This window comes from Sparus aurata, chromosome 18 (assembly GCF_900880675.1).
Source record: "Sparus aurata chromosome 18, fSpaAur1.1, whole genome shotgun sequence".
Classification (NCBI taxonomy): Eukaryota; Metazoa; Chordata; class Actinopteri; order Spariformes; family Sparidae; genus Sparus; species Sparus aurata.
This window is the reverse complement of record NC_044204.1, coordinates 1,280,666-1,291,877: the sequence shown is the minus strand read 5'-3', so window position 1 is coordinate 1,291,877 and position 11,212 is coordinate 1,280,666. Positions and strand designations below refer to the sequence as shown.

The following is an 11,212-nucleotide window of genomic DNA, read 5'->3' as shown; positions in this document are numbered from 1 at the left end:
CTGGAAGTCTTTAGTGATAAGCAAAGTTTAGTTATGACAGTTGAGTTACTGAAAAATGTCAGATCTAACAGTTTTGTTTTCCTTAGTAATTAACTAGTTGAATTTAAAAAGACTGCTTTTTGGCTGTGTCATCATCACTCAACCAACCATCAACCAACTACAGTCACAAGTTAAATTAGTAAAGTACAATTATTATTATTATTTTTTTTTTTTTTTGGAGGAAATGTGTTTCACAGTCATCTCCGTGTGTTCTTCTGCCTGAAGTATCCAGGAACGTAAGTAGTATTTTGCCGACAGCGCGGTCGGAATTTATCGCAGCACACTTCACCAGTTCCGGAACGACTTCAACAGCGGAATCTGCCAGAGGACCATCAAATTGGGCACAGTCGGCGTGAAAGCGCTGAAAAAACACCAGTTAGCTTCTAAAAGTCTCCAGCGAAGTCACGTAATCGCACACTTCTGTAGCCTTTGTCACCATTTCACGGTCCAATTTCATCCAGTTCTGCTCGACCCGAACTCTGCACTGCCTCTGCCACCTAACAGTCAAGCGACATTCAAACCATCTTTGGCCCAACTCCGACGTTGAAAGCGGAGGTGCTTTCGAATTTGAACACTGTGTCAGTGTGTGTGTGTGTGTGTGTGCGCACACACCAGGGTTATTATAGTTAACTCAAAATAAATTCCTTGATAAAAACTATACTTAAACTACTTAGATCACTTGTTAAACTAATTGAAACTAAACTAAAATGAAAAGACAAACTGAAAAACTAAATTAAAATAAAAACTAATGAAAATGTTAAAACTATAATAACCCTGACACACACTCATTCACTCCATTCTTCATTGTTTGAGCTGCTCTGTGAATGGCAATAAATGTGGTTATTTGTTTAAAGCAATTCTGGGACAGCATTTTTCCTTACTTTTTCGTACTTCGTGTAGGTCTTAAATTTAGTTCAAAATGGTCTTAAAAAGGTCTTAAAAAGTCTTAAATTTGACTTGTTCAAACCTGCAGAGACCCTGTTTAAAGTTTATTATTTTCAATCCTTACCTGCACTCTTAGAAAGGATGTGTTAAAAAGTGACACAAAAAATGTGTTGTTACATGTACAACACATTTTGTGTGGATTTCAACACAAGATGTGTAAAAAAGCTTAAAAAGCTTAACACACTTCATGTGTTTGAAAATTTAACACAATTTGTGTGTTATTTTATGTGGCGGGAGGGGGCGCCCCGTCTTCATGTTCGCTGTTCGCGCCACAGAGACAAAGAAGACAAAGGAATGAAAAATGGAGGCTGCATCTGCCGTGTTGCTCGCTGTGCTCCCTGACCCTTCAGTAAGTATCCATTTCTAGTTTATATAAATGTATCTCACCAGACTGTAAAGTGTTTGGGTAAATTCGGCATGTATATAAGCCACCAACTAAATCGTATTTCTAAGAAAATTCATGATGAACATCATATTTTATTCAGCAGGGCTGCCTAGCTAACATTAACCTAATGTTAGCTAACTTCCATTGTGATTTTTGAAGTTTATTTCTAGTTTATTTATTTCTACCTAACTACCGAAATTACACAACATAAAATGCAGTTAGGACAGTATATTTAACAGTTGCTCATTTCGGTGAAGTCGCCATGTAAGGTGAACAAATAGGCTAACGTTAGCTAACGAACGTTAGGGTTGAAGTCAAGACAACAGCAATTCATTAACATTAACGCCGCCATTAAATAACGTTAGCATGTGAACCGCGGAGTTTGTGTTTGAAAGGCAGAGACCGTTTGATGCAAGTTACGCATGGCGCGGCTAAACTCATTCAGTAAAGTTAAGCCACATTACATAATTAACGGACATTTTTTTTGGGGGGGGGGGGGTTCGGCGGTCGGCTTCGGCGGGCTTCGGCATCCCTTTAGCTCCACATTGGTGTGTTTAACATGACCACGAAGTTACCGTTAGAGTGCTGTTAAAACACATAATTACTGTAAATGCGGGGGGAGCAGACGCCGCGACGCAGAAGCATTAACCAGGCAAACACGTCGGGGAAAGAGAGGACAGGAGACGTTCTCACCGGCATGTATACTTGGACAATTGCAGTTGTCTAACTGAGTAGCATAGTCGAACTATGGCTGTAATCAGACAAAGCTGTGCAAGTAAACGTACTGAGTGAGAGAGGTAGCTGCATCAGAGCCAAATCTCTTAACGATGTTTTGTATTTTAAAAGCGTTTTCTATTAAACATTGGGTAAAATCTATGGAGAACGTACAGTGGAAATAATAAAGAAAAAAAAATATTGTAATTTCATCCTTGGTGATTAAAACATTTATTTAATGAGTGCTGGTCAGTTGTATGTATTTTGTAATCATCACATAAACTCAATCAATCACATTTCTGTCTGAAATGTAGTGTAGTGGAAGTATAAAGTAGCATCACATGGAAATGCTCATGTACCTGAAAATTGAACTTAAGTACAATACTTGAGTAAATGTACTACTAAAATTACTTTCCACCACTGTATATGGATGTTGCAATTCTGTAAGTTATAAGTTGTTGAAAACATTGCTGAAATAATTTAAACAGCCTTTAATCATACATCAGTAAGAGCTGTAGAGCAATTTTCCTTCGCCTGATCGCCTGACCTTGTTCGTTATCTGTTCAACTTCTCTACATGGTGGCTGACTCAGGTGGGCAGCAAAGTGTAGACTCACAACTAATATCAGTTTTAGTAGTATACAACAGTGAGATGGATGTTTGTGGATGTGGTTTTGTTTTTTTACCAAAGCAAATGACGACTGAAACCTATTTTTGTCTTTCTCAGCAAATGGAGGATACCAAGAAGAAAATCCTCGCTACAGTCTTCCTAGATGGCCGAGAGATATTAAAAAAAGTTTACCAACTCCACAATGCTGCAGAATTAATCGATGCAAGCAAATCTGAAGTACCTTCTGCAGCAGAGTTAGATAGGTTCCGCAAGTATAATAAAGACTTTAACGAGTTTATTGATTTGGATCATAACACTGATATCAAAGAGTTGGACAAATTCCACATATTTTTCCTGTCGGGTTCTGGGATATCGGATGCACAGACTGAAGTAATATGTCCGGTAAGGCTATGAGATGTGGTTGAAAATCGGTGCAAAACAATATTATCTCATTATTCAATTAATTGTGCAGTCCTGTTAACTGATATAAAGTAGTGTCTGCTTGATCTGGGATTACACACTACATTGATGGTTCATGCATTTTTGCTTTTGTTTGTTGTGTTTACTCCAGCTTGCTCCCCAGCCAAACCCTCTGCCCAATCAGACAAATTTTCTACCTGCCTATGACGATGAGAGGCTGGGTGACAGTGGATTGGACGCGCTCAAAGCACTGATCAAAACGAAGGCTCCAGCCATACTCACAGAATATGGGGAATCTGGTACCCTATGCACAAAGACCAGGATCCTACTTGTAAAGATTGCTGTCAGTGATCTTGTGGAGAGACGAGGATTGTAAGTTTTGTGTGTGTGTGTGTGTGTAGTAGAGAAACAAATGTATTGACAGTGGAGTGAAATTGGTTGTCTGTACTATACATGAAATGAGTATTTATAGTCAATTAATGTGGAGTAGGAGTAGAGACATATGATTGATGTTGTTATTGATGTTTCTAATTGGTCATCAGAAATGGTTTGGTAATAGTTGCTGTCTGTTATTTCCAGTTACCCATCCAGTGATGACAAGGTGCGGCTTGCCAAGAATGTTGTCACCCTCTTCCCTAAATTGTGTGTCAAAATCCAAGAACACAATGAAGGATATGTAAGTAAACATCAACGCATCGAAGCATCAAACTATGCTTCATCTACAAGATTCCCACAATCATGAAATTCATGGAAAAGTTATGACATTAGAAAAAACAGTTTTTCAGCCTGTATATTGTTTGGAATTAGAATGTTGTGGAAATGTTTTGAATATGCACTTTTTTGGCTATTGTTTCTCTTCTTCCTCTCCTCCTCCTGTCCTCTTTTCCTCCTCTTCTTCTCCTCTTGCTCTCCCATTCCTTCTCTTCTCTTCCTCTTTTTCCTCATTCTCTTCCGTCATCAGCTTTGAAAATTCATTGGTCAAAATGTGTGGAAACCTGGTTGTAAAAATTATATTACACACACTTTACTGACATGCATTGTATTACATGTTTCCGCAGTGATTTCAGAAATTATGGCCATTGTATTGTTGACTGACACCTTATTCCCACTCTCTCTTCCTTTAACCCATGCCAAGGAACATTACTATGATCCAGCCTCACACAACGGCTTCATTGAAATGAAACTGCGAAACCTCAGGAGGGATATGGAGGAAAGTCAGAGAAGATATCGGCGGAAGAGCAGGTCAGGGGGTGCTGTAGCTCTGATCATGTCAAACATAGAGGAGGACGTGAGCGAGTGGGTGACCCTGGCAAAAAGGATGAAACCCTCACCTCAAAACCTCTCGACAATCAAGCACGCTATGGACCAGACCTACACTCACCGAAGAATATGGATTACAACACAATCTCCAACAGTGGCTGAGATATTTCATCAGTATCCACGGTTCATTGACATGCCACACCTGGTAAGAAAATTCTTGATACTGTAATCATAATTAATTCATCTTAAAGCAGAAGTACGTGATATATTTGTGTTACTTTAGTGTTACATAGTTGTATATTCTTATAGCCATCAGTCATTTAAAGTGTTTGGTCATTAACGTGGGTCTCCAAGTCCCTCTGCTCTGCAGCAAATGGAAAAGAAATGTCTGGAGTTCTCCCTCCTGATTAGCTGAAAGAGGGAGCGGGAGGGATACGGGAAATGACTTTTCTGTTTACTGCAGAGCGGAGGTTCCATGTTTTTGCCAAAACACTCTAAACCAGTGATGGCTGTCTGAATGTAGAGCTATTTAACACTTTTTTTTATTCCATTTTATTTTTATTTTTTTTGCTGAATGCAACTAATTACTGCATCTTTAAATACAGTTATCAACTTTCACTCCTTTGATGTAATCCCAAAACATTGTTTAATCACAAGAGGCCATACTTTTGTGAATGTAGCCTGTTAATTTCAAATACACACTATGGATTTAAACTGACTTAACACAAATATTTATCTCTTTCTACATTTTAGTTTGATTCAGACTTTGGTAAACTGTTCGAGGGGAAGACTGACCTCTTCATTCGCAAATGGGAGACGAACATCATCCCCAGGCTACTGAAGGTTGCTGCATTAGAGATGTCAGATGATCTGGCAAATCCTTCATCCTCTGGGAGCGTCAGTGATGGTATGTTGGGTCACATTTGGAAAGATGTGAACATGCACTCATAACTGTTATGCAACTATCTAAGCCAGTTTAATTGGTCAGGATGACTTGTAGAGGTGTAGAGGTCAGGTGTATAACTTGAAATCTAATATTTCCATCTAGACACGCTTTGCTTCAAAGCACTTCGAGTGCTCACGCACCTTCTTCCACCAACTGCATCCGGGCGAGGGGCAGGATGGAGTCGTTGCAGTGTGAAATCAGCGATTTCCTACCTCGTGGACTTTGCACCAGTATGTTTCCGTCTCAATGGCTTTCTGTTTGCATCACTGTTGAATTCACATCCTTGTCTAGTGCCCCATGTTGTTTTTCTAATGTAGTTTTTCAAACCTTTTGTGTTAACAGCCTGGAACAAGCATCTCATCTTCACTTGATAACCCGGATGCATCAGTGAGGTCCCACCAACCCTACATTCTGTGCCTTGGACACCCAAGTGAAGCTGCCCAGCAGTATGTGATCGTCGCAAGAAATGACAAGATTGCTGTTCCACTTGGAGATGAAGGGCTGACCTGCGCCGTTGACAAATTGTTCAAGATGTATTGGGTTTGCAACCTTGTGTACCCTAACCAACTGCTGGCTGTCTTCTCTTTCCTGGAGCATATTTATGAGATGCCCGTTTCCGGTAAGAAAAGATCCAAAGTTGTTGAGTTGATCTCCAAGCTCCAGGCCATGTCATGAGCAAACCATGTATGTGTGCCCAAAGTGCAAGTGTGTAATTGGAGCAGAAGTCAGGAAGCTTATCCGGCATCTCAGAGCCGTTCATGCCTTGTCAGATTCCCAAGACTTTCAAATTGTTTGTTGCCAGAACAACTGCCAAAGAACATACCACAATTTAAACTCCTATACAAAACACCTTAAGAAAGACCATTCAAAAATGACATCACATGATCAAATTGACAGTGTACCTGGACACATGGAGATTTGTAATATGTCAAAGGACGTTGATAATGAACCGATTCTAGTTGAAGCCACAGCAGATCTTGGACCTGAAGATGTTGCAGCAGATTCATCAACTCTTAATGATTGCGCAGCTGCATTTGTAGCCCAAATGTATTCCTCACCTAATACAACTGTCACTGATGTGCAGAGGAGCATTACATGCGCTAAAGAAGTTATTGACCGGACTATGGATATTGTTCAAGAGAGAGTGCTCTCCTTTGTAGACACCCATTCCATATCTCATGACGATGATGCCTATACAACGTTGATGCAGGAATTGGAAAGTGGAAGGAAAATGTTTGAGGATGTTGACACTCCTTATAAGATGAGTAAATATTTCTCTGATAAAATGTCACTTGTGAAACCAACAGAGGTATTCTTGGGGCATAGGGCAGACACTGCCAGAAAGAATGGACAAATGACACAAGTGCTGATCTCAGACACATGTCAATATATTTCTATTATTGACACGGTCAGATTTCTTTTTAGCAGTGAGAAAATGCAGAGCCTTTACATGGAGTCTAATAATAGTATGGATGGTAAAATGCGAGACTATTGCGATGGTGCACAGTTTGCTTCTCATCCTCTGTACAGTAGATATCCCGATGCCTTACAGATACAACTTTATTTTGACGATGTAGAGACCACTAATCCTTTAGGTTCTAAAACCAAAATACACAAAATGGGAGCTGTATATTTTTCTTTGAGGAACTTGCCTGCAGAGTACAACTCCTCTCTGGCAAACATTCATTTGTGTCTCCTGTTTAATTCTATAGACAGAGAGACCTATGGGTTTAGCAAAATACTACAGCCATTGTTAGAAGACATTAAATGTCTTGAAAGTCAGGGTATTGCAGTTGAAATCAAAGGTCAAACCCATTTGCTTTATGGTACCATTTGCCTTTTGACAGCTGACAACCTTGCTTGTCATTCCCTTTGTGGGTATTTGGAAAGTTTCTCAGCTAATGTGTTTTGTCACTTCTGCTTAGCTGACAAAAAAACTGCTCAAAATGTCTTTGAAGAAGATGAGCTTGAAAAGCGTACTAAGGACAATTATCAACAACATGTAATGCTGAACAATGCCACTTCCACAGGTATCAAGGAGGACTCTTGTTTGAACACACTTAAATACTTCCATGTAACAGAAGGTGTTTGTGTAGACATCATGCATGATGTATTAGAAGGTGTTGCCCCTTTGGAAGTAAAGCTGATGTTGCGACATTTAATATATGAGGACAAACTGTTTACATTGGAGCATCTTAACAGTAGAATAGCTAGCTTCGATTATGGCTACATGAATGAGAAAAACAAGCCATCTGTCATTCTGAATCTCAGAACAAATGAAAATGCTGTCAAACAAACAGCCAGCCAAATGTGGTGTCTCCTCCTCTTTTTGCCACTCATGCTAGGAGACCTAGTTAGTAGGCAGAGTCCACATTGGAAACTGTTTCTTCTTTTGAGAGAAATATGCAGTATCATATTTGCTCCTGTAGTAACAAATGGACTAGCTGTGCTTTTAAAGCAGTTGATAATAGATCATCATAACACGTTTAAGACACTCTACCCAGACAGGCCACTTATCCCCAAGCACCATTTCATGATACACTATGGTAGAATGATTGTAATGTTTGGACCACTTGTTAAGTTATGGTGCATGAGGTTTGAAAGTAAGCACTGTCCTTTGAAACGTCAAGCTCATGTAGTCTGTAACTTTAAAAACATAGCTAAAACATTGGCTTACAAGAACCAAATACAGAGTATGTACAGCTGGAAATTTGGGACGCCACTTGAGAGAGAAATATCTGTTCCAAACGCCTTTCCTGTCATTGTAGGATCTTTAGAACTGAATGAGTTGGTTCTTGAAAAGTTGCATACAAAGAATGCTGATCTTGGCATTTTAAGCACTGTCCATGTTGCACATGCAGTTAGTGTGTTCGGTCAGACCTATCGAACAGGGAGTGTAGTCCCTCTTGACTATGACACAAGAGATGAACGCCAGTTTGGTGAAATAGTTCACATCTTTCCAGAATGTGAGAAAAAAGAGATATTGTTGTTTGTCCGAATTTTATCAGTTGAATGTTTTGACGACCATTACTATGCTTATGTGGTAGACAAAAAAGATGTATTTGAAATGGTCAGCAGATATGACATTGCAGATATCAGACCACTAAGCCTGTTGTCATGTTTCCAGGGAGACAGAGTTTACTTAAATCCCAGGTACAAAATTGTATAAGTCAAGTTGCAGATATCTGCATTCACTTGTTTTCTCAGTGGTGCTTCATTAAAATGTCACTGTATGGATGTTGACAAAACTGATGAGTTAACATATTGAAAGTTGAGTTCATGAAAAAAAAGACTAATTTAATCTGATCTTAAATAATTTTTTTCAAATTGAGGATTTTGTTTGAGGATTGGTTTTTTTGGTTGGTGGAGTTATGTTTGATGACCACAGAATGTGAATTCTCCTGTTAATGAGAAGAATTGAATATGAAATGTTTTTAATCTTTTCAAATGTGAACAATAAATTTCTAAATAAAATTCCTACAGATGGGTTTCTGCTTATTTAAATTCAAATCTTTAGGAATAGATTTAACACATTTTTTAACACATTAATGTGTCTATATAAGGACTACACATTTTGTGTTATATTTAACACAACTACTGTGTTTGAAAAACCAACACAAATCTTGTGTTAAAACTCTTAACACAGTAGTTGTGTTATAGTAACAAGTAGTTGTGTTACTTTAACACAACTACTGTGTAAGAGTTTTAACACAAAATTTGTGTTGGTTTTTCAAACACAGTAGTTGTGTTAAATATAACACAAAATGTGTAGTCCTTATATAGACACATCAGTGTGTTGAGAATTGACACAACTTGTGTTAATATTAACACATCTGTTTTAAGAGTGTGTTTGCATCCCTGTATTTAGGAATGTTGATTATTTTTTATGAATCCATAGCTACCCTGTGATTGATTAGCTTAGATCATTTGACAGCCCCACTATTTCACAGCCCTACTACTTATTTAATGTTTTTTTGTGGAACTTTTTATCGACCTGCTTCTGTATAATTGTATTCAAATTCCCTTTTGTACTCACAGGTTGATGACCCAAAGCCTACAAGCACAGTACAATTTGTGTGGAACCTCAAAGAAAGCTTTCATTTGAGAAGCTCCGACTCTACTCTGTTGTGATAGGTAAAAAAGCACATCTATACTATAGTGCTCAAAATCTCTGTCACTCTGTGTCTGTAACACTGTGTCATATTTCTTCAACCACTCGACGGATTGAGATGACACATGGTGGATATCTTCCTTGGAGCACAAGAATATTCCTGTATTGACCTTTAAGTTGATACTGGAACCGGCGTGCCTGCACAAGATGATTGTTTGCCAGTAATGTTGGTTTGGCTTCACCAGCAGGCTCCAGCGGGTATTGACTAGTTGAACAGAAACAGCTCTCTCACTCTTTCAGCACATAAACAAATGCGAGCAAAGCTAATTCTGATGGTGAAAAATATTACTAAACCTCAATCCCATTTTTTTTAGATAATATTTAGAAAGTTGGTTTTGAAAAGTAAGTAGCTTATATATCAGCTGTGTTGTTGCAGTCGCAACTAGTTGTGTAGGTGTGAACTGAGCTTTAGAGCATCTGCAGCTGAATATTTTCACTGGTTTCTACAGCCAATCTTTTTTCACGTCTTACAGATAGTGTCCAGAGGAGCACGCCTGATTCAGAGATCAATATCCATCGGCTGATTGGGGAGCACCTCAAATTTGCCCCGGATAGGCAAAATGGAGGCAGAAAAAAGAATGATGGTGATGGGAGTGAGCAGCCGTAAAGCTCCCGTTAAGCTGTTAGTTAAGATGCTGTTCGAAGTTTGTTTTGTTGTTGCTTCAATGTTTTTTGGTATTTTGAATTGTTTTTTACTTTCATTTGAATATGTCATGTCTTTAATTTAATGTTAACTTTTATTTTTTTAAAGAGAGACCAATTATATATTGCATTATATATGCATGTTTGCATTTTATTTTATATATGTTAACACGTTTTTTTGTTCTTTACATTTAATAAATGTTTCTTACTGATTTTTGCTTTTAGACTTTTTTTCTAGACTTTGAAATTGGAGGCTGATTTCAGCCCAACATTAAATTTTGATGTCAAGCCAATGAGGACAATTTGATATACGTTGAATATAATTGTTTTAGTGTATGTATGTATGTATGTATATACTAAAACAATTGTATTCAACGTTAGAGTCCAAACATAATCCAAGATCTCTTTAACACAGGAGGTTAATGTAATGTCAACATTGGGATATGACGTAAATATGATTTTCATACACAACCATAATGCAATGGTCATCCAACGTTAGAGTCCAACTAAAATCCAATGTTTATTAAACGTTGGTGCTTGACGTCAAGCCAACGTTAGGGTTTGACGCAGACCTAATTTTCAAATCAATACCATAATCCAACAGTAATCCAACGTTGGAGTACAACCAAAATCCAATGTCTATTTAACGTAAAAAGTTGACGTCAAGCCAACGTCCAAAATCCAATGTCTATTTAATGTTCAGGGCTGACGTTCAGCCAATGTTAAGTTTTAACGTAAACCCAATTTTCAAATCCATATCATAATCCAATGGTAATCCAACGTTGGAGTACAACGTTGCTCTAATGTTGCATCAACGTCAAGTGTCAGCTGGGTATATATATATATAGATATATACACACACACACACATATATATCTCTCTATAAAAGCAAATAACCTCTGTCTGTCTGTGTGTGTGTGTGTGTGTGTGTGTGTTCCTCAAATATCTCTGCGGATCAGGATCAGACTGACCTGAGAGTTTCAACATGGCTGCTGCGTGGTTCAAGAGTGTGCTATTTCGCATTTTTTTGGACTGCAATGATACCGTTAATAAATTATTTCATAAATGCTTTACAAATTCC

The 11,212-nt window shown here is 38.3% G+C and overlaps 1 protein-coding gene across 3 annotated transcripts; it reads left to right on the top strand.

The window, feature by feature from the left end:
• Positions 1 to 1,033: 1,033 nt before the first annotated feature.
• LOC115568229 (uncharacterized) lies at positions 1,034 to 10,241 on the top strand. Of its 3 annotated transcripts, XR_003981351.1 has the most exons (9): positions 1,900 to 3,094; positions 3,264 to 3,484; positions 3,692 to 3,788; positions 4,248 to 4,577; positions 5,126 to 5,279; positions 5,421 to 5,548; positions 5,661 to 5,937; positions 9,357 to 9,452; positions 9,963 to 10,241. XR_003981351.1 is itself a non-coding variant. In XM_030395339.1 (8 exons), the coding sequence occupies exons 1-8, from the start codon at positions 1,286 to 1,288 to the stop codon at positions 5,991 to 5,993; spliced, it is 1,596 nt and encodes a 531-aa protein (XP_030251199.1). In that variant the 5' UTR covers positions 1,034 to 1,285; the 3' UTR covers positions 5,994 to 8,796. The 3 variants fall into 3 exon arrangements, 2 of the variants coding, with proteins under 2 accessions (XP_030251199.1, XP_030251198.1); XM_030395339.1 differs by lacking the exons at positions 9,357 to 9,452; positions 9,963 to 10,241 and adding an exon at positions 1,034 to 1,333 and having other exon boundaries at positions 2,810 to 3,094; positions 5,661 to 8,796; XM_030395338.1 differs by lacking the exons at positions 9,357 to 9,452; positions 9,963 to 10,241 and having other exon boundaries at positions 5,661 to 8,796.
• The last annotated feature ends 971 nt before the right edge of the window (positions 10,242 to 11,212 follow it).